The following is a 23,974-nucleotide window of genomic DNA, read 5'->3' as shown; positions in this document are numbered from 1 at the left end:
CTCTATCTATACAGGAATGAATTTTAAGCAGTGCGCAAAAAAAAACTGGTGGTCCAGAATCGTTAACAGAACATATCTGGATCATCAGTAAAAAATTTTTTTTCATTCTTTTGTCCGCCCTAAAATCAGCAAATTATGGATACCAACTATTCTTACGCGCGCCGAGCGAAGCTCCATCAGTAAACCGGTTTCGCGTTGCCGCCGTGCATACTATGACGACTGTGACCGTACTATCGGTTACAAAATAAACATCTTTCGATATCAATAACTTTTCTTTTTTTGTACTAAAACACTACAAAATAAAAATATACGTATCTATAAAACTTATTTAACTATAAGTTGACAAAGTTTGCGCACTGGATAAAATTCATTCCTGTATATGTACGCTTAAATCTTTAAAACTACACAATGGATTTTGATGCAGTTTTTTTATAGATAGAGTGATTGAAGAGAAAGCTTTAATATATAATAACATCCAGTAAATAGCATTACACCTGTGTGTGCGAAGCTGGGCTGGGGTGGGTCGCTAGTTGTTAATAATTGGTAACACTACTTAAACAGCTGATTAGTGGATATTGATGTCGCCGGTGCATGGCCGGTACTCCCTAGTAGTCGTCGTCTGTCTGCTGTAATCTGTCTGTAGTCTTTAGTATATTCCCGTTGTGTAGTCCGTACTTTGCGGCATTTTACAAAATTATTTCTTTGCTATACTGTGTCTTGCTATCCTTCCTTGGTTGTATCCGATTAGTGTGGTATGCAGTGTCGGTAAAACAGAGCATACTTAGCGAGCGAGCGCGCCTTCAAAAAGGTCAGGATCGGAAAGTCAATACTTTTCGCAATTTCTTGCTTGCATTACAGACATCATCTTTTTGTGAAAATTGATTTACATTGAAAGCAATAATTGACTATCTATAGTTTCGAAAAATATTTTACTTGTTTTACAGTCTTTTATTAATCTAGTATAATTTATTTTCATCAATTTATTATCTATATTACCGGCAAGCGGCGCCGCCCCCGCTGCATCGGAGGGGTCGGCGATGAGTAATACCGTTCGTTTCTCGTGCTGAGTGACGTCGTGCAGCCGCGGCCGGCAAACGGCTTGCAGACCGCAGTACGATACGGCGAGGACACACGACAGGACCCGCCCTGCTCTCCGCGTTCGCCAGCTTCTCACACTCGCGCTCCTCCCGCACTCTATCGATCTCTCTCGACACCGGTCTTTTTATATTGCACATAAGGAACCATGGATAGCGCTGACGCCCTCCTCGGGGGTCTCGCCAGCGGAGACCCCGCACCCGCCACGGATGCGCCGCCAGTGGAGCCCGCCATGAAACGCGATCAGGACTCGACAGATGACTTCGAGCACCTCGAACGCGAAGGCAAGCGGGAGTCCGCCGAGTCGCCACATCGCCAGCCCGCTGCTGCGGCCACGCGAAACTTCCTCGACATGGAGCGAGAGCTGCTCGCGGAGGCGCCTCGTGCACCCTCCGCCTCTGCAGATCATATCGCCGACAAGTTCACAGACAGCGAGTCTGACGCGGACACAGCAGGCGAGTCGCCCATGCACCGCGCTGATCCCCGGCCCGAGGCAGGGCTGGCCGCCACCCTTACGCCAGAGCCACCGCATGATCCAACGCCTGTTCTGGCGCCCGCAGCGGCGCCTGGTCCAGCACCAGTACCGGCTCCCACTGCTCCGGTGGCACCTGAGAAGCCCTTGCCTGAGGAACCCAAGCCCCCAGCGACACCAGAGCCAGCACCTGAGCCCCCGAAACCAGAGCTTCCCAAGCCAGAGCCCATGAAGTCGGAGCCGGCCGCGCCTCCGAAGCCAGTTGCTCAGGTGGCCAAGCGCCCTGTGGCGCATGTCATTGAGGCCGAAGTCATCTTTTGCCAGATGGGACTCGGTAAGATGATCTATTTATTACCTAATTAAGCTAATTTTATTAATACCTTGACAAATCTTTATTCTACTTGAAACCCATTATTATGGTATCGCTGCAAATATAGGTACCTAGTTGTCGGTGTTAGCTAATGCTAAAAATTTAGGTGATTTCATTGCTCGTTTGGTGTCGCTAGCGCTCGGCGTTTTTTGCGCGACACGGTAAGTTTTAGGAAATTAGAATGGTATCGTTTGGAGGTGAGCAGCGCACGCTACAGACCGTGAACAATCACGTCTGCAGGGGAACAATGGCCGCACGCCTCTTCTATGCGCACAAGTGTATTGTAGCACCTCAACTGCATATTACTTACTATATAAAATCATTTTAACACGTAAAACCAAAATGTAAGATACCTACTTATATGTATGGTGAGCTGTAAAATATCGAACGTCAAAATCTTGGTCATATTGACAGTGGATCATGATGAACCCTGATCTCCGTTAATCACCCGCCTTTACCGAAATAGGTAATTTCGTTATTGTTTTTGTTGAAAATATGGAATAATACGCTATCGCAATGGGGGTGTGCGGGGCGGGGAGGAGTGAAGGGAGGGGTGGAGGAGGTTGGCCGCAGAGGTGGCGGAGCGGCAAGAGCGTTGACCGCGCTGCAGCGGCGGGTAACGGCACCCGCGGGCCCACGTTCGCACTGCACGCGGACGTCCCACCACCACTCGTTCTGATCACATTTGTCACCCACAACCCCATATGATAACCCATCGCAGTAGCAAAGTTTCTAATTGTCATGTAGGAAGCTCTCAGCCCTATAAAAGAATCCATGGTATTCATTGACATTGAATTTGTTATCTCCCTTTAACTGGAGAACCCGAATATTCAGCTTGATTCTATAATTTGGGCAGTCGGTCGGTCGGTAGTAGTTTAGCTTTCTACTAGGTAAAGGAGGCACCGCTACACCTTATTGAACCTCATGACTCATAATGCATATCCTTTCGGCATCGATTCCTAGTATTGCTCGTTGTTAATTGTTTATTAGAACAGCATACCTACTTGCTATCTCTATTGACTTCATTTTAGAGTTTTATTGTTGAGATAATTGTTAATGTAGAAAAAAATGGTTCTTATTTTATCTTATCTCCTCTGTTTGAAGGAGACCGAGACATGAAGTTGACTTTGCTCGAAACGTATCTATCTGACTGATAATAATTTAGAGTAGAATAATACGAGAAATGAAACAGTTACGCGAAACAAAAGCGGCGATCCTCCTGAATTTCCAAAGGAAGTTAATATTTGGTTCACCCTTTTGCCGACGAGAAGGAGCAATGATCTTGCTGCTTTCATTTTCTACCAAGAGTTGCCTGCAATAAATTGTTCGTTATCAAAATTGTTGTGATAAGATTAAACGTAAGAAGTGGCAGTGGGCATGGTGTCGGCGGCGCGGCGGCGGCGGAGTGACGCGCGGTATGCACGACGCCACCATCGCTAATTTTAGCATCGCTGAAGCAGCAGCGCTGAGCGCTCACAAGCGGAGCACCCGCCGAGCGCTCACGTCGCACTGTGGCCAGTGCCCGCCGCGCAGAGTGTACCCGCTGTGACTCACCTCGCGAGGACTTGCCTTTTGTGTGGATATTTTGTGTGTGAACATGGCTTCCGGGACCGACGACGTCATCACACGTGAGTATCTAAATACTGATATTGAAAGGGTGTCGGTGGCTGTCAAATGCTTTGGGTACTTTATTCATTTTGGAAAATTGGTCAAAAAAAAGTCCTAATCGGGATAATTTGGTTTTGTGGATGTAGAAATTTAGCGGTGGAGGATGAGGAGGTGGTCTGCAAGGATTAGGTCATTCTCTCTTTTATAAATCCTAAATGGCATCCGCACTTTACAAAAATGCGTCAGCTGTGCTTCCGCTGAGCTGTTAACACTGCCGCAGTTAGATTTAGATTAGAAATGACATCCTTCAATAGATTGGCCAACCTAGTTTGAAGTTCTTCTTTACATAGATGACAAGATTTGTCTTCCGCGAATATTCAGTAACGTATCGCGTATCTCTGTATATTATGTCATCTTATTAGGGTTCCGTACCTCAAAAGGAAAAAACGGAACCCTTATAGGATCACTTTGTTGTCCGTCTGTCTGTCTGTCTGTCTGTCTGTCTGTCTGTCTGTCTGTCTGTCTGTCAAGACCCTTTATCTCAAGAACGCGTGGACGTATCAAGCTGAAATTCACATGAAGTACTCAGGTCTATTGTCCCTTTAAGCTGTGAAAATATCAAACTTCTAAGCCAAGCCAATCAAAAGATACAGCCGATTATGTCGATATTTTCAACAAATTTTCGACACTCGCAAAGGAATCAAAACCTACAGGATACTTCCCGTAAACTCAGAGTCTTGAAATTTGACATGAAGTATTGTCATATAATGCAAATATAGGAAAAATTACGAAAATCTCATTTTTTCAGTTATATAATGTTAAAAAAAATATTTTAATAAAATGAAACTTACTACCTTATTTCTCACGAACGAATAAAGGTATCAAATTGAAATTTATACCAAATACCTAGGTCTATTGTCCCTTTAGGCAGTGAAAAAATCAAACATCTAAGTTAACGCGATCAAAAGATACAGCAGTTATACCGACACCTTGGACGAATTTCCGTCACACGCTAGGGAATCAAAACCTACAAGGTACTTCCCGTGAACTCAGAATCTTGAAATTCGGCAAGAAGCAACGTTATATAGTACAGATAAAGGAAAAATTGCGAAAATGATAAATTTGAAGTTACATAAAATATTAAAATATTATCAAATCAAATCAAATATTTTCCTCATTTTAATGGGGAATTTAAACGACCAAGTTTGACGGATTTGAGAAATCATTTCTTTTTAGTAAAAGAGTATACTCGTCGTTTATTTCCATTGTCATTCGGTCAGGATCTGATGATGGAAATCCTGAGAAATCGAGGGCAACTATCAGAAATTGTAGGCATGCATAGGATTATAACTTGATTCTCAGATGTATGTCTGGTGATACTATCAAACAGTGAAGGTATAGAGCTTTCTTGATGATGGAGACGTGAGAAAGTCGAGAGAACTCCTCAACGGTATGATTTAGTAACGTCGTGTTTGGGCTTATATTATTCGTATTGACGAGAACTTTTCACAAAAGTTAAAAATAAAAACTTTTTACAAAAAAAAAAACAACTTCTAAAATCAACAAGAAAACTGTTTATATGCATCGGTCTAGATCTCGGTGCTAAAATAAATATAATGCATCCTCTAGACACCGACTTCTAGACCGATGCACCTAACATCTTTTTAATTTCTTTCTTGCTTTTGTTTTCTTGTTGCTTTTTTATATGTTTGAAGTTGGATTTGTTTGTAAAATGCTACAAAATAAAATAAAGCCGACTTTATAAAACAAAGAAAGGGACAGAATTACACTTTTGTCAAGGCTCTAGAAACATAAAGCCAGCAGCCCCGAATCCTACTCTCTAGCAGTCGTTGTTACAATTCGACAGTTACAAGTCGTCAGGCAGTTTCGAAAAAAACCTGAAACTGGGGCTCGTTAGGTGATTAATCCCTCAAAAATAAAAGATCCCATTAGTAGTGAATTCTCATCACCTAAAATAAAATAAGCTCCAACACAAGGTTACGTTATAAATTGTAAAGGAGTTCCCATAACTATATCTGATCTTTGCTATCGATCCCACAATGGCAGTCAAACCTATCTATGTGGAAAGTTGCGGCTGGCGCGAGACTCGCTTTTTATCTATACAGGATTTGTACGGAACCCTCGGTGCGCGAGTCCGACTCGCACTTGGCCGGTTTATTTTTATTCTCAAATGCTCTGTTCGTCCGAATCGACCTCAGCGCCATCAGTAAAAATGCTATATCAAATTATATTAACAACACAAACACGCTTTTGCTGTACTCCCAAAGCGGTTCTTTTTCACAAACATACAGAGGGAGAATTTAGTCAACGCCACCAGTAACACATAAGTAAGACAACTTTCATGTGGTATTTCCCAGTAGTTGTACCAAAAACGTATCGGTAATAATATCGTGAATCGTGATATTACTATAGGTACCTACTTTGTTGATTCTTTACATACGTTTTAAATTGGTTGTGCATACTTGCATTCAGAGAATAATGAAATGAATACCTATTATTGCCAAAATATCAAGTCATCACAAATAATAAACCTGATCTTGTATTCCCATAGCCCGATAATATTTTTGTAGGTAAATACACCGAATAAAATTATTATATAAAGGTGTTTAAAAATTCCTTAATTTACCTACTTAGCAAAAGTTCGATTAAGGTATCAATAGATTGTGTCTCGGCTCTCTTCTCTTTAGATTCTCTGAACTACTTTGTACTCGACAGGTAATACAAATCTAAAAATATCCTAGATGAAATATTTTTTTGAAAAACATCAATAGGACCGTATATGTATCTCGCATCGTGAATTCATAACGCACCTCTGTATACCTGCCTAATCAGAACATCAAACAGTCGTACCGATTCACTTGGATAGATAAAATAAAAGATGTAAGGCAGTTGCTTTATAATGTACTGCACAAACACTGCTGATAACCAACACGACTTAGTTGGGGACTAGAGCCTAGCATTATGGAAGTAGATAAATGGTTCACCATCAACGGCTTAACTGCTAGCCAGATTATGATGGTGAATTATGATGACGTTTAGTCACATCTCATTTAGTCAATAGCCAATAATTGCTGTCGTTAAAAAATAACCTCGTCCATTGCTTTCATGTTTGAATGCTCAGCTTAAATATAAAAAGGAGCAAGCAGTAACCGCAGCAGATGCTCCGTGTTGAGCGTGTGTTCTGTACAAGTGCGAACTCGTTGACCCAATTTCAAACTCTTCACAAAAACGTAGCTCTCAGCCCTTTGTGACCCTCGTGCCCTCCCAACGAGTGACGTCATTTCCCTGTCACCCTTTGTATTTACCCACTGATCCACTTAATGACGCAGGAAAAACGGCTGTTACTTTCTGGAATTTAAAAATAACTTAATTTCGCACATCTAATGCCTACCCTGTGATGTTTTCCATCATTTGACGAAGCTAGTAGAGTTCGAGCACAGAGTGTGTCACTCTGTGAATCTCTACTTTTTCTGTCCTCCTCATCATCAGCCATCTTTTCCAACGTAACAATGGTTTTAGATTCGAATTTGGATAATATCTCCCTCTTATTTTCGTGATCCATTGTAAATATTTTTGCGTAGGATTTTGTGCCTCGCTATATAGTCATGTGTTTCTGGATTACTAACAGTGTAACAGAATATCTGTAAAACCCCAGACATGCCTGCAATAAAGGCTAGGCCTCCTGTGCGAGTGGGGTGGCGGCGAGGGCGGTCGGGTGGCGATCGATACGTCGTCGCTCGCCGTCCACCGTTCAGACACATCGTCTGCTCTCTTTATATAAACGGATCAAGCTGTTGCTAACCGGAGACCTCTATATCCGCGTGCATCCCAACCTGTCTTAAACTTAATTTGTTAAACATATCTAGCTAGATTAGGAAAGTTACCAATGTTGGACTTGGAAAATATTCATTTTATTATTTCCCTGTTTGCAAATCCCGCGTATTCCACTGCATCCTCTTGGACACACGCACTGCAAAAAAAACCATGTGGCAATTCACCCCTATGAACAGGTTATTTCCTTGATGAAGTGGTGTCGTTGTTAAGTTTCATTAACCTCAAAAGAGGGGCGGAAACTTGACGGCATGTACAAGTGGCACAGGTAGCCGGTGACGTCACCGAGCCCGTCTCGCACTCGCACCGGCTTATTTATAACCGGCGCGACATGGCGTCGCACACGTCACCCATGTTTCATTTACTATGCAATCTGCTTAATCGCGGAATGTTCTACTACCAACATTATGACGAAGTTTAATATTTTTCTATCACATGCTCTTCTATTGTAGGTAATCAACCAAAAATGTATTTATCAAAATTGGAACTAACTTCTTAAATTATTAAGAGAGGCCTTCTAACAGAGTTTCGCCTTCTGTATCACTTTCGCAAGACTTAAGGTATGTCCCAATAAAGAACTAACAGCCAACAGTAGCATTCGATTTGAACACGTCATCTGGTAGCCCGGCCGTGGCTCCGGAATCCGAAGTCACGGCCAGTATTTAGCGTGTGGGTGTGTACTAATGCTTCGGCATAAAACAGCAATTGATTTGTACACAGGGAAAGCTGTCCTGGACTATTTTAAAGTTACAAGTATTTGATAAATGATGAAGTGACATCCCATGGCTGTGACCAGCAAAAATTAAGGGAGAGCCGACAATTGCGTAGAATTCTGTCACGAGGTCCATACAATTACTAAATAGTTATGTCTTCTCCAGTAAGCAGTAATAATTTATGAATAAGAATATGCTGATGTGTAAGCGTATACGCTTGTATATTCCTGACTCGTTCGTCTTTACTCTTGGAAGTTTGATTAATATGTACTTGAGAACATTACAAATTACAGGATAGGTAAGACTATAAAACTCTAAAAAGTAGTCTTCCTTCTAAAATCTTTGAGTATGATGATCTTAGGAATAAGGAAATATTTCGAAAAAATTAAAGTTATAAAAGTACCACAGATAACTTAATAATTACTTGTGTTGTACTCAGGCAAAAGCATATTTCTAATGTTATGTTAACTCTGAAATGACTATGAGCGTGCGGTTTTAGGGTTGGTTTTTTGCAAGTTGCGTGTAATTCCCATAATGGAGGTGAGCCGGGTGAGTCATTCCCGGCTGTACACGCGACGCCCGGCGAGCCCGGCCTCAGCTGTGCTGTGCTGTGTCGTGTTCCCACTTGACAATGCTAATCAATCTGCTGTGGAGCTTGTAGTCCGTTCGCTACATCTGTTGGCTCCGAGATGCTGATGTGGCTATTTGTGTCTATTTAGTCTATGTCTGTCATGACTCAATGTGTCACATGTACTTACTTTGTCATCTAATCATTATGGTGGGCTTATCTACTGATCTATTCAGATGTGGTATTTGTCGCGTTCATTATTTTCTTTGATATTATGAGGATTTTTGATTGGTTGTAAGTAGTTTACAGTCGCAGATTTCATTCTGTTGCCAGTTTTTTGTTGCATGCTTGACGATGCATGAAGGCAATTCGATTTGAAAGTTCCCATTTGTTATAAAATAATTCTTAGCTAAGACAGTTTTTCGTACAGAATCTCATGGACACAAGTAAATAATGCACTTACTAGCGCTAAGATGACCTTACTTACCGATTCCAAAACATACGTGGTCAAGTTAGTAAGTAATTAGCAGACCTATCGGATAATTAGCGTTGTAGGTATATTGTGTGAAACATGTTGTAGCTATTGTGTGTTAAACGAGGATAACGTCAGCTTCACGGCTCCATGATTCATCGCGACATAAGGTAGATAACACGAAAAACAACGTCGCGATGACACTGCTACTCTGCGCGACCTTTACTTGATTCCTTCATAATAGTCGTGACTTTCGTAAATCCCTTAAAAAATAATTAAGATCGCGGGTGAGGACTCGAAAGGCGATTGCACTCTGCAGGTCAGTACAGCTCTACTGTGACATTATTGTAGGCCGCGGCGCGTGACCTGCGAGCCGCGAGCGCTCTAATCAACAAGGATAGTTACCAGACGGCGTTATCTCGCTCTTACTCGTCCCTTGTGTTCGAAATAATATTTGTATGTAAATAACGAGGCTGTCATCGCCGGCCTGCACCGGAATAACGAGTAGCTACTAACCGCATGATGTATGTAACGTTGCGCGAGTCGACCGCGAGCTTAGTGTGTATATATCCTGGCGAGGGGAGCCGCGTGCGGTGCCGGCGCTGCTGGTGCTGCACTCGAGGGGTGCCGTGGCGCGCGAGGCCGGCGCATGCGTGCGCAGGGCGCGGGCGGGCGCTGCGGCGCGGGGCGCGGCGGGAGGGCTGAGCGCGGGGCTGCGCCGCCAGTATCGACGCGAGAGTCCGGCGCGGCGCGCGCTCCGTCCGCCGCCTTCATCCACCTCACGCTCGCGTTACGTAAATCACCAGCATGCCGGACTCAGGGCCCTCCCTCTGCAGTGTCCTCAACCCGAGTAAGTGCCCCCTCCCCCTCGCGCAGGCTTTGCTTCGCCCGCTTCCCTCTCTGTCTGTCGCGACTAACCCGCTAACGCGCAGCCTTCTATTCCAGATGCCTGGTTCGACCCGCAGAGACTGCACCCCGAAGGTGAGTGGTCGTGGAGAGCGGAGGGCAGAAATACGTTTAGGTGGCGCGCCGCCAACCGGGCCGCGTCGCCGCCCGGGCAGCGCGCCTCGCCCTGCGGCCCTGCACTGTGACCCACTCCGCCAGCTAGCGCTCGTAGTGTCCGTGTGAGCTCGCTCAGTGTTCACGCCGCTCCAGTGACATGTCCGACGACCGATCGATCGGGGACGAGTGGTGTTGCCAGTGAAGGTGGTTAGTAACGGTGGTGGTGATGGTGGAGGTGTCGCTCATAGTCGAGTGGTCAGGCGGCTCCGACGACGCAGCCGCGCTTCAAGTGTTGCGAACTCCAGTCGAGCCGCGATACTGTCGCTGCCGGTGACAGAACAATAATAACTCCGCGTGTCGAGTCAAGGTTCGACAAAACCGTCCTAAATGTATCACTATTATTTAATAATACGACATTTGCACCGAACCACGTCACGTAATGGGTAGCACTTAGGAGTCAACGTAACATATTTTATTACGTACAAAAGAGTCTCTTACAAACATGTTGGCCAAGCTACGTTGATTTGAACTGTGCGAATTACTTATATTGTCATTGACCACAGACGTTGAAAAATTCCACTGCACCGTCTCGAGTATTTATATCTGTAGTATGGGACAAAAAGGTGCAGATAGCCGTGCAGTGCGTAACTAGTTAATTGTGTGTTGTGATGGCTGCGGCAGCGGCGCCCGAGTCTGTATCTGTAGGGGCTCAGGGCTTGTATTTGTCGCGCCGCTGGCTCAGGCCTCTGCTGACTCTTGCATGTCATTAATATTGTGCTGGTAATGAATGTGTGGCGGCGCGCATGCGCTATGCCGTGCTGCTCACCCTGCACACTTCAAATCGCAAGCCAAGATGAAATTAGACCGATTTTAACTGACGCTGAGGCCGGTAACAATTTAATTTATAGCGTTTGACGATTCATCGGCTCACTTGTACGATTTAAAATAATTCATGTCAGAGATCGTTTGGAAGATCACTTTTTAATTGCCGACTGGTTTTGGCGGTGAATGACGGCGTCTTGCCAAAAAGAAACAAAATATTCCACTATTGGCATTATGTTTTAATACGGAGATTTTGAACTTCTTTTTCTTTTATATCCATACAAGAAGTAAGGTTTCGTTAGTGTATGGCATCCGAATCGGAAATTGAAATTCTCTTCTTTCAACCAGAGCTTTCTACCTTTTACCATAAGATTTGTGATTGCCAAATGAAGCGCCAGTCACTTACGGTCCAAATTGCAGATTCATATTCGAGCATATATCTTGTTGTGATCATTAATTTGGGCTAATTTGATTAGTTCACCCTATTTTTGAGTACTGCTGGGGCCCGATTCTCCTAATTTTACTTAAGCGCCATTCGATTGACGTTCGACTCGATTCGACTGATATCCAATCCCGAGTCGATTACGATTGAAGCGTATGTGGCATTCCGCTATTTTTTCTTTGAAATAAACGTTTTTATCCTTTTCTGTCATTCAATAATGAATCATTTTGTCTGCAAATGATTTACGATTGCAAAATTATTGTACAGCAAACTACCGTATAGACCAAAATCATCAAAATAGCAGACCAATCGCACACCAATCAAATGTCAATCGAATACGATTGGTCTTTTATTAGTAGCAGAATGCCCGATATGGTTAAAACTGCTATTACGATCATATTGCGATTCGATTTCTATTCGATTTTGACATTATTAACTTAGGAGAATCGGGGCCCTGATCTCACTAATACAGATGTAGTACAGAAGCTAACTAAGACACTTCTCATCACCGTTGGTTCCTTATTCCCTTTAGTCTAGGACAGGATGTTGTCCATGTGACTTATTATTACAATGTGTAAGTTCAGAGTCGGTTCGATAGGCGTTCGTTCAGTGAATGCCCTAATTGAATTAGGCTCGAATGCGCCAGCACTGTTCTCCTCGTGTCCCCCACTGTTTCAATAGTCGCAGCCCATTCAATGTGCCAACTGGAATCACAGGACATCACGGAAGGCTGGTTTTTCTTTGTTTCCTGGTGTTGTGCTCGAGGATGAAACTTGATCGGATACTAGAGGTCGCAGGAATCCTATGTCCATATGTACACAGAGGCGCTACCTACCGGGTATCTGTTACGGACTGTGACCAGCTTCAAGGGAGCACTACGCCTTTGTTTTTTTACCTACCTATACCTAGGCATATCCATGAACCTGTGTATGTGTCTTAGTCTTAGGTACCCATTTATAACATGATGTATTAAAGAGGGGAAGGTTTAAGAAGTAATTTCAGAATATGTTATTGGACAGCAGTTAAACGTCTTTAGTTGGGACATTGTAGTGCAGCACCGGCGCGGCGCAGCACGCTCGCCGTCCCGTGGCTGTGTTCCGAGCTCGTGACACTTGCATTGTTTGTCTTACCTGTGACCTCACTGGTCTCTCGTATTGCATCTGCGCACTCTTATTGCTTTTGCCTTGATCTAATGGCTACTTACTAACTGAATGACGCTACAACAGAATCTTGCGTCATGCATACATGAACAACAGGTCCTATACATGATGATTCTTTATGATATGTGTAATAATATACATTTTGTTAATGGCGCAGGTTAACGATAGGTTATAAAGACATATAGAGCGGCGCGTTACTTATTACAATATTATAAGTTCAGATATACGGGTTTTGTATTAGGAAATAAAGTAAGCCCGCGTGGATAACAAATGTCGAGGACTCCTTAAACGCCACGTGGCGAACTATGATAGCAACCGTCGTCGCACTTACATTACACGACGTAGACGGAGCGTGAGAATATATTATGATAAAATACTTATCAACTGGTCATATTTCTGAATTGAGAACTCTTACTTCGAAAGGCATTTCTGAAATATTTATGTTATAGATTAGATAATGATTGCTAACTGGCGTATCTTTGATTGCATAAAAGGTAGCTACGTACACTAGCTGAATTCGTGAACAGTGTCATAACAAAATATCCAAGGATGAATGAGACGACACAGACAAAGTGGGGAGCAGGTAGATGAGCTGCTTCCTCCAGCACAGGTGGGCCGCGGCGCACGGTACCCGCTGATGTTAGTGCGGCGTATGATCCTCACCTGTCATATACCAACTGTCAAATAGAGACAAGTAGCTATGACAACACATGCAGTATATTGGAGTCACTGCTCCGCCGCGGGCTCCGCTCAATGGACAAGTATATGGCGATCGTTTGTCTAAGAATTGATACACGTATGTCTTTCGAGACATTAAAGCATATTTTGCTGGTTTTTCTACATCAAGTGCAAAACAGGTTAACAAACGTGTTTTTAAGATCACGAATCACTGTAGTCGAATGACCAAAATTACTCTGGTTTCATACCTAATATTTGATTAATGATAAGTCGTCAAAGTTTTTACTGTGATACGTCATGCGATGAGCGGCTGTCTCATTTTGATCTCTTGCACACAATCAGTTTTAGTCCCGTCTATTAGAAGTTGCGCAATTTGCCAAGCAAGTTGTTGCTGAATATTTTCTAACAAATCGATATCTGTCGATCTAAACCTCATTGGTTATATCGTGGACTCTTTGACCTGACAGACTATCGTTGGAGACAAAGAGTCGTTACTTCACCTTATCACGGTTATTTTCCTTTGTGAACAGTTCCTATTTATGTAAAGCTATTATAGCTACATAATTGAATGATTCCTTACGTTTTTAAAGCTTCGTCAGTACGTTCATCATTCAAGTCCAATGCCCTTTTTTTGTAAAGCGCATGGTATTTTTGGCAATAATATCTGTAAGAAAATGTCAGAAGCATCAGTTGGATGTGTATGTTTATGCGTGTAGTGGACATGCGTGTGGCAGCGCTCGGGCACCACTCGCCGAGGACTGAGCGTTATTTTTATCACTGGTCGGCGTGTGTGACGGCGCGGCGACCTCCGCGCATTGTCTCACTCAGAGTTGTAGAGGCTGATATGCCCGCACTTCGCGCCCTACGGCCATTCATTCATGCGAGCTCTTCGCTACTGCCGACAGACTTATGTTCCGTTTCATTGATTAGAAATGCGGACCAGCTGTGTACGGAATCAATTAACAATCATGTAATATGCAGATGTGTACACAAACTGCAAGCAGACTGAGTTCCGCCGGCACAGCCCGACAGGCGGCCGGGCCGCTTCTATAGGGCTTCTTTATATTGCATTTATAAAACGTAGATAGCGCCCATATCTACGTAATACGTTTGTCTATCACAAAAGGGATTGCATCTTATATAGCTAAATATGAGACCGAATCCAACAGATAGAATCCCTTTGAGACATCACTATATTGTGAAATTGCTTCAGAAAAACAACTACGAATTCGTAATCTATCTATTTAGTGTTTTTTTTTGTAAGATTTTGGTTAACGATCAAAACATATTTATTTAAGAAAGTGTAAATATGTTTCCAAATTGAATCTAAATCTCAGTGCAAAGACGAGCGTAGCTACTGGGCTATCGCTCTACAAAACTGGTAATGTGGCGCAATCTCCTTCGCATATCCTTCAGTGAAACACGACAGGTACCTGTGTTCCTGAAGTTTTCAGTGTTTCAATGCCAGTTCCCAACTGAGATGAGTGGAAGTGCTAACAAAATATTTTTTCATAAATATAAATTTTGCAGCAAATAAAGAAGACCAGTTAAACATGATAATCCACTACCCAAAGTTAGTCCACTAGAAAGCGCCTAATGAGTTAAGTCGTACCTATTAAAATAATAAAAATATTGAAGATCTCTTTTTGATTATGGCTCATTTAAATATCCCAAATGGGGAGTTACTGGTGTCAAAATATGTACCTATTGAGGCCATTATAACCTCAATAGCTGTCCTGTTACTCCTGCGCAGTTTTCTCAATTGCTTTACACGTGGTACCTGAGATGTTCCTGAGCTTAATAAATCACTAAAAGATGCTCATCTCGATTTATGAATAACTCAGAAGCTTGACAAACTATTCCTATTAGGTATGTTATGATGATGGCAATATTCTTAAATTACTGCAGTGTAATTAACGATTGCGCTGTTGTACGTTATCAAACTGGCAATGCAGATAATAATAATTATGTAGTTATCATTTTCAGACAGTTTTTTGTTCCTTATCAATAAGCAAAATGATGATACGTAAGCAGTCTAGAAACTGAAGCCACGCTGTTCATAGAACTTAGCAGAACATTAGCAGATAACGGAATAACTCAAGGGACGTAAAGCGTTGTCATAGTAACGTCGTATTGATAAGGCAATTAAGGCGAATGGCATTGACCGCGCGTCGCTCACTGCCAAGTGCGTGGAGCGAGCGCCTGCGTGTTTGTAGTGGCGAGTCGCGCTCCGGCGTCGGCGCGGCCTGCGCGAGCGCACACTGATAATGAAAGCCTTTCCACATAAGTACGCACTCACTTTCAGTTTCTACGCTTACGTTGTGAGCAAACTCGTTCGTAGGCATGTCGCTTGTGAAGTCGACTGCACCGCGTGCACCACTAACTCATTACAACATGCTAAGTATTAAGTACATCGCAGTTTCTTGTGTTATTAGACTTTATGCTCACTGCAGCTCATTTATTATTGTAAGACGTACGTTGTCCATTGGCGTATTGTGTGGACCTTTTTTGAACAAATATATTTTGAGATCTGATTGGTCAAAGGCGCACTTTATGAGCTCTTTTGCAATGGTATATGGTTTAATTCGATGCGAGTTTATATTTGTATAATCTTAGTTTGTAAAATTTTATAACTTTTAACTCTTAATAAGTTGCAAGTACATCAAAACTATGAAGTATCAAAAATTTATGAAATCCTTCACTGCATGAGTGGGAAAATTGCAACTATGTATGCAGCGCTCTATGAAAAGCCGGCAGAACGCAGTTGTTTCTAGAATATGGAACTCCTTTTATGAAGGCATTGTGTATTAATAGAAGCTGCCTCATCAACATTATTTAAAACATTAATTCAACCCACGTATGGTAGACTCCCGATATAGTAACATGAATCATTATACCTAGGTACATAATATTCGATTAAAGAGATTCATCTATCAATCAGTATTATTCGAGTGTCTGGTTCTTCAACAATAAATTCTTATTTACCTATTCCTATTGGAATATTGATGTTGCTGAATTCAGAATACATCTGAGAGTAATGAAGATATCGAACTTTCAAAATGAAAGTTCAGTGTTAAAGTTGACCCGACGTACTTATTGGGCTCATAGGCCGTTCTCTGGAAGGGCATCGATTGGACGGAAGGCGCGTCACGGCGGCACGTAGGAGAGTGTAGTGTCGGTAGTAGAGCCGCGGGTGTCGCGTGGCTGCGCGCGCGGCGGGTCGCGGTGACGTGTGGGAAAGGTTGCCGCGTGGCGGCGGGCAGCGCCATGTGCCGCGCCGCTCTCACTCCGTCGCCATGGCGCGCCCCAAGCACTCGCCGCGACACGTCGCGCAGCACGAGCCGTTGCCGCCCCGAGGACCAGGTACGAGCCGAGCGCCGCTACTGACGTGGCGAGCCCACCTCCCCGACATACGGTGCTCTTGCTCAACGCTACTTAAGTTTTCTGTCATCGTTTATTATTATAGATTACGCGAAATCGCATCTGTTCCCATATTTTTAAAAGAACATTCAACTATTTTCAAGGAGTTGCGGGAGCTCAATATGAGTAGCAAATGTGTCATACACGAGTGCAGTGTGTTGTAAATTCTCATGGTCTGTTAAAGAGACAGGACAGGCCACTTTGTGAGTAACAGTGAATCCGGAACGCCATCGGATACATTCGCTCCATAAAATATTATCTACAGACGTACTAATTGTCGAGTGCTCTTCCATTCAGTAAGTTTGAAAGTTTAAAAAAAATGATAAGACAGTCTCATAGCTGCTGTTTAATTTAAGTTAACGGCAACATTCGACGATTTTAGTTAAAAATTATTGAGATCATCGAACGGATAGAACCAGTTTCACCGCCGTTACTTTCTCCGTGACCAAAAGATCGTAAAGTTGAGTAGAGGTATCGCGACACTGGAGTGGGTCACCCTGAGGGCAGACAGCCACACGCTGGTGGTTGGCGAAGTTAGTATAGTTGTAATGTTCGGAGCTGTATTGTGCGCGTGTGTGTCGCAGTGGAGTCGCTGATCTACTGGCGGTCGGCGGCGCACAGCGGCGCGGCGCTGGGCGCGGGGCTGGCGCTGCTGGTGGCGCTGGCCTGCTGCTCCGTGGTGTCGGTGCTGGCCTACGCCTCGCTGCTGGCGCTCTCCGCCGCCGTCGCCTTCCGCATCTACAAGAACGTGCTACAAGCCGTACAGAAGACTAATGATGGACACCCCTTCAAGTGAGTCGCACCCACTTTTTTCGACCTAATAAATACATACTCTACATTCCTCTTAGCATATGAATTACTTACTCTTCAGACTTGTATGCATCTACTATAGAGCAAAACGTAATCTTTCCACTTCTGACCTTTCTAAACTAATAGTATAGGTACCCTGCTACTAGTTAAGAATGGTGGACCTGCCAGGTGTTCAGCTTGACGAACCAGTTTTTCACTTTTGTGAGAGCATGTCTTGTCTGATAACACGACTTGTCTGATTCCATACGTAACTATTTAGTAATCTGTTCTATTAGGAATTATTATTCATTCTGCAAACACCACTAATTCGAAAATTGTCATAGAGACAAGTACTGAATAAAAACATCTCGATATTGTTATAAAACTGAGTTGGTTACAATGTAGAATTATCTACACAGGCGTAGAGGTCGTTGCCTTGTCAACCCTAGTAATTTTCCTAAAATTGTCCATTATTCAAATTCATTATACCGTAAACATTAAGAGCGAAGACGTACATATGTATGTTGCATCTTACAAAATCTGTCGCTGCGGCACTAGTGAAAAAATGACACATTACTTGATCCATTGATACATTTCTGAACAGTTTGCGATACTGGTCGCGTAGACAAGGGGCATTGGATAGCCGTGGACAAGTTCAGTGTGTACTGTGCGTACAATGTAAAGTGATTGTCGCACGTGTGTTTATTCAGATGTTGCGAACATACGCAACGTGTAACTAAGCTCCAACAGCGCACTGGTTCCGTCACACTGTACGAAACATTTAACGATGCGAACGAGACCACTTTCTTGCCCCGACTATCTTTCATTTCTAAAAAGTTTTTGGTGAACCAGCAGCATTCATATATTACATGAATAGAGTAGTATTAATAAAGTCTGACCAGTTATCAGCGTGTCATATTGATAAGTCAACTCACTCGGACGACCGAGTCCCACTTTGTTTCACCTTATGGCAACGTGCGATATCTAATTACGCGAAGTCTTTAGAAAATTATGTTAAAACCAATAAATACACTTACGTGCCCAATATTTTTTGCGTGGGTTCGGTTGATTTTTTATGCATTAGAAAGCGAAATGTGACGTCAACACTGCTGAGGCTTTTGATATTTTTTGCCAGCATAGTGCTGTTCTTTGAACTGAATCTAGTCCAATATGAATTTAGACAGGTATCTACTACGTATTTGGAAAACAGTTATTAGAAATTAAATTGGATACATGTTTATCTGCTACCGGTACGAATAATCGGGGCAAACTACTGTTAAGTGGCTCTGAAGATCATCATATTTTTTTTGCGTCATGTTTAATAGCAGAGAAAGTGATAGGATACCTCATGAACAGCAGTCATGTGTCAGAGAATAACATCCCACTCATACCTATTATAAATGCGAAAGAAAACTATAGGATGGATTTGGATAAAATTTCTTAAAAAATGAGTTTGTATAAGGTCATATATCAGAATAACATATGTAGAAGTTTAACCCGTGAGTGACTCGCGCGTGGTGTCGCAGATGGCTGCTGGAGCGCGACGTGAGCGTGCCGGCGGAGCGCGCGCAGGCGCTGGCGGCCGCCGCCACCGCGCACCTCAACGCCGCGCTCGCCGAGCTGCGCAGGTACACGCAGCGTTCACTGCTCCTTTACAATCCATTTATGCTTCCCAATTTATTATCCCCAGCTGTATACTTCGGCTAAACTTGTGGAGGCTGCTCTAGAACAGTTGATTTAATTAATTATATTATTAATTGTATATCATATATTTGCAAATGCTTGTGCACTATAATATGTCCTGCGCAACTAGCTGATCTCCTTAAAATGAGAACAGTCGCCGTGGAGAAATCGGGCATGGACGCAATTATTAAATGTACCTAGGTAAATTCTTGATTATGTAGTGGTTGAGCACCAGTAGATTGACGTCGTGTGACTCGTGTTCCAGGTTGTTCCTGGTGGAGGACCTGGTGGACTCGCTGAAGTTCGGCGTGCTGCTGTGGTGCCTCACGTACGTCGGCGCCTGCTTCAACGGCATCACGCTCATCATACTCGGTGCGTACTACACTCATTTGTAGTCAATCCCGGATTAACCATTCAGCAGGAGTAGCTATTTCGACCTGCCCTACTTATTGGGCCTAGGACGTAAGGATCTTTTGCTACGCTCGCAGAACCTACCGTTGCAATCAGGGTCAATATTGTAATTTCTGTCTAGTGAGCGCAGTCATAATCATAGCCGAACACACGGTTATAATACCCTCGCTACAATAGGTAACTGGCTAGTTTTTTTTCCATAGGCTTCTAATCTAGAATAGTAAAATACTCAAATTAATATCTATTCCTGTACTATTTTACTCAATAGAAATGTATATTTAGATAAGAATGCATATTGTTGCTTTCAGATTCATAGCGAACATGTTTACGCTACATGGTCGATTGGTCTCGTGTCCACTCGACTGCACACAATGACGCTAATCTGATCTGAAACTATCTGTTGATGGAGACGAAAAGCTCGTATATAACATGTAGAATATAATGTAGAAGGTGTTACACTTATGCATGTGACATGAGTAGTAATAATAGCGCGATTAGGTCACTGCTCACGAGTTGCGCGTGTCGGAGCGGCGCATCACTGCCGCGGACTGCCGCGGTGCTCGAGCACAGCACTCGACGTACGCGCAGTTGCTCCGTACTGCTAGTACACTCGCATCTACAGACGCTGTTATTCATATTACTTTCAAGACCACATTAAATAGAAGCCCCACAGATCGATCGAAAGGGAAAACCGTGGTTAGCGCGGTTGATATATGTGTAAATATTTAAACTATGTTAAACTATGTATTTATAGTAGTGAGGTCTTCCGTGCCTGGTATACATAATACTAAGACTATAAAACCACCTATATCTAAACCGGTGGTTATTTACTTTACTACATAATATAATGATTTACTTAATAGCAGGGGCCCGATTCTCCTAAGTTAATAATGTCAAAATCGAATAGAAATCGAATCGCAATAGCAGTTTTAACCATATCGGGCATTCTGCTACTAATAAAAGACCAATCGTATTCGATTGACATTTGATTGGTGTGCGATTGGTCTGCTATTTTGGTAATTTTGGTCTGTACGGTAGTTTGCTGTACAATCATTTTGCAATCGTAAATCATTTGCAGACAAACTGGGGCCCGATTCTCCTAATTTTACTTAAGCAACATACGATTCATGTTCGACTCGATTCGACTGAGATCCAATCCCGACTCGATTACGATTGAAGCGTATGTGGCATTCCGCTATTTTTTCTTTGAAATAAACGTTTTTATCGTTTTCTGTCATTCAATAATGTATCATTTTGTCTGCAAATGATTTACGATTGCAATATGATTGTAGAGCAAACTACCGTATAGACCAAAATCACTAAAATAGCAGGCCAATCGCACACCAATCAAATGTCAATCGAATACGATTGGTCTTTTATTAGTAGCAGAATGCCAGATATGGTTAAAACTGCTATTGCGATCATATTGCGATTCGATTTTGACATTATTAAGTTAGGAGAATCGGGGCCCTGATTCATTATTGAATGACAGAAAAGGATAAAAACGTTTATTTCAAAGAAAAAATAGCGGAATGCTACATACGCTTCAATCGTAATCGAGTCGGGATCGGATCTCAGTCGAATCGAGTCGAACGTCAATCGAATGTTGCTTAAGTAAAATTAGGAGAATCGGCCCCCTGCTCGTAAACTTGAACAGTGATGATGATTCTTACCTATATACACTTATGTATCTAGCTACTCTTTTTGTCACAGTCAAAAAAGCTATGGTAAAAGGTCCTAGAGCAAAGCGATATTTATGGAGTTTAGATTGCAAAGTGTTGTAAGCATATGATTTCTCGCAGACAGTAAGTAGTGCGTGGTGTTTGCAGGCTGGATAGCGCTGTTCACGCTGCCGAAGGCGTACGAGATGAACAAGGCGCAGGTGGACGCCAACCTCGAGCTCGCCCGCGCCAAGATCAACGACATCTCCGCCAAGTCAGTACACCAACACACACGTGCCTTACATTGTGTATTCAACCCGGTTGAGTCATCAAAGAACAATGCCAAGATTTTGGAAACAGTGCTGCCTAGGAATGTAGCATAGCATTAACATCATCATCCTCCGAGCCTTTTCCCAATCATGTTGGGGTCGGCATTAACATGAACTAAAAAATATTAAAATGGAATAGTCCCAGAAAAAAAAACATTTTGTTATGAGGAAATCTTTCCTTGAATGTTGATTGTTGCCCGCACTTCGCTCTTGAAAGCTATTTTATCTCAATTCGACTGTTTTTTGTCTTTTTTGCATTCTATTTTTTAAAATCCCTAAACCGATTTGAAAATTTCTTTATTATGCAAGAGTAAACATGCTTTTTGGTCCCATTGTCATCAATACAGGATTTGATGATGGAAAACCTGAAAATCGGGGGCAATTGTCCGGGTAAAAACATGTTATTGAGTGTCTATAGGATAAGTCTACATGACCGTGAAGTTTTGGAACCTATCTGATGATAGAGACAACAAAATCAAGGGAACTCCAAAAAGACACATGAATATTAATGTATGCCTGATTTTTCAATAGATCAGGCAGTAGTTTCTGAGATTAGCACGTTCAAACAACTCTTCAGCTTTATAATATTAGTAAAGATAAGCGGCCGATTTTCTCTGGACTCCTGGGATATATTTTAATGTACTTTGAAATCAACGTCTTTTTAACGTGCCTAATGCACCACTTAAGTGATTTGTCTAAGCAGCACTAAGTCCAGCTTCCAAACCAAATTGGGCATTATCCTTTTCATGATTTCAACGGGCTTTTAACCAACTACCTCATATCATCATCTGCCTAGCCTTTTCCCAACTATATTGGGATCGGCTTCCAGTCCAACCGGATGTAGCTGAGCACCCGTGTTTTATAAGGAGCGACTGCCTAACTGACCTCCTCACTCAACCCAGTTACCTAGGAAACCCAATCACCTTGGTAAGACTGGTTGTCAGACTTAGGTACTGGCTTCTGACTACCCGTAATGACTGCCAAAGATATACAGTTTACAGCCTTCCGAAACACGGCCATTGTTGTCTAAGATATGATATATCGTCGAGAGTAAGTCGTTTCTTTACCCTGTAGGCCACCGCGACATAACCGACTAACTAACTATCCTACATATTGACTCTAATATTTAGTATATTTTTTCATTATTCTCAGTCATATTGGAGTTGTAAAGCTCTTATCCTATTGATTGAGTTGTGCATGTGTTGACGCTCGTGTCCTGTCGCAGGGTGCGGGCGGCTGTGCCGCTGGGCCGGAAGGCGGAGAGCGACAAGGAGAAGTAGGCGCCAGGCTGCACGCGAGCGCCCTGTACTTCACTGTTTGTTATATTTATTATTATGTACTATTAAAGATAACTACTTTACGTGTAAAGCTTTATGAGACGAGTCATGCGGAGATTATTGTATTTGCTTTTTGAAATTTTAAATTAAAATAACTGTCGAACCGAGTGTTGTTTTTATTTACTTTACCAAATGTCATCATATCGTAGCACCAGTGGCGGCCCTAGGGGTGTGCGAACTGTGCCATCGCACAGGGCCTCGCGCTTGGGGGGGTCTCGCGCTACGACCCAAACTAATATAAAAAAAATATGATGAAAAAATATATATCTGGTCCAAGAAAAAAAATGTGCATTTTTTCTTTATTTCTAGATAATTCATTCTGCGTTTACTTTTTGAGTCCTCAATTTAACAAAAAGTTGGAACACCAAAGTAACAAAAACAACTGGATCTCGATCTAGTGACGGATTCTTTTTATTTGTGCTTAATTCCGAGTTTAATTTGAGAGTCCTTAAACAAACAATTCAAAAAAAATCGCGCTCGCTGCGCTCGCGGCTACTGTTCACTTGGCAGTACCTTCCTTCCTTGTTCCTTCTAACTAACTAACTTGATTAGAGTACTTTTATGTCCCAAAACTCAAAAATTTTCGCGCTCGCTACGCTCGCGACTTCACCTTGCACTATTGTTTATTGTACAAGTTTAGGTGCTTTAGTGACCCAAAGCTCAAAATTTTTTTGCGCTCGCTACGCTCGCACGTGCTTTACTTCCCACTGGTTTTATTTTTTTCATCCTTTTCTAGCCGACCCTAGAAGGTAGCGCCGCTTTTAAGTCCTTTTATTAACAAGAAAATAACTCCTACTTTCCGTATCAACTTTCTTATTTACGACGTTCGAACTACTCAAGTCACAATCTTTCAGTTCATAGGGGGCGCTTGGGTCATGATTGCACCCGGGCGCTACATGAGCTAGAGACGGCCCTGAATCAGTTATACGAAGAGCTGGGGGGCGATTCACTAAGGTAAAACATCTTTACAACCAAGAAATCATCGTTGAAACATCAGATGAAAACTCGGCGGTATTCATTATAAAGTTAAAACTGCGCGATCGCAGCGCTTCAATGATGTTGACGGCGCGTCATAGAACTAACATTTGGT

The 23,974-nt window shown here is 42.7% G+C and overlaps 1 protein-coding gene across 9 annotated transcripts; it reads left to right on the top strand.

Moving 5' to 3' along the window:
- Positions 1-626: 626 nt before the first annotated feature.
- LOC124629551 (reticulon-3-B) lies at positions 627-22,991 on the top strand. Of its 9 annotated transcripts, none has more exons than XM_047162987.1 (7): positions 632-1,901; positions 10,096-10,131; positions 17,259-17,466; positions 18,990-19,091; positions 19,412-19,518; positions 21,387-21,492; positions 22,773-22,991. In XM_047162987.1, exons 1-7 carry the CDS (start codon positions 1,244-1,246, stop codon positions 22,825-22,827), a joined length of 1,272 nt encoding a protein of 423 aa, XP_047018943.1. In that variant the 5' UTR covers positions 632-1,243; the 3' UTR covers positions 22,828-22,991. The 9 variants fall into 9 exon arrangements, 8 of the variants coding, with proteins under 8 accessions (XP_047018945.1, XP_047018943.1, XP_047018944.1 ...); XM_047162991.1 differs by lacking the exon at positions 632-1,901 and adding an exon at positions 3,302-3,565; XM_047162990.1 differs by lacking the exon at positions 632-1,901 and adding an exon at positions 9,856-10,000.
- The last annotated feature ends 983 nt before the right edge of the window (positions 22,992-23,974 follow it).

Source organism: Helicoverpa zea, chromosome 4, assembly GCF_022581195.2.
Source record: "Helicoverpa zea isolate HzStark_Cry1AcR chromosome 4, ilHelZeax1.1, whole genome shotgun sequence".
Classification (NCBI taxonomy): domain Eukaryota; kingdom Metazoa; phylum Arthropoda; class Insecta; order Lepidoptera; family Noctuidae; genus Helicoverpa; species Helicoverpa zea.
Note: the sequence above shows the minus strand (reverse complement) of the source record. Positions and strands in the feature narration are given on the sequence as shown.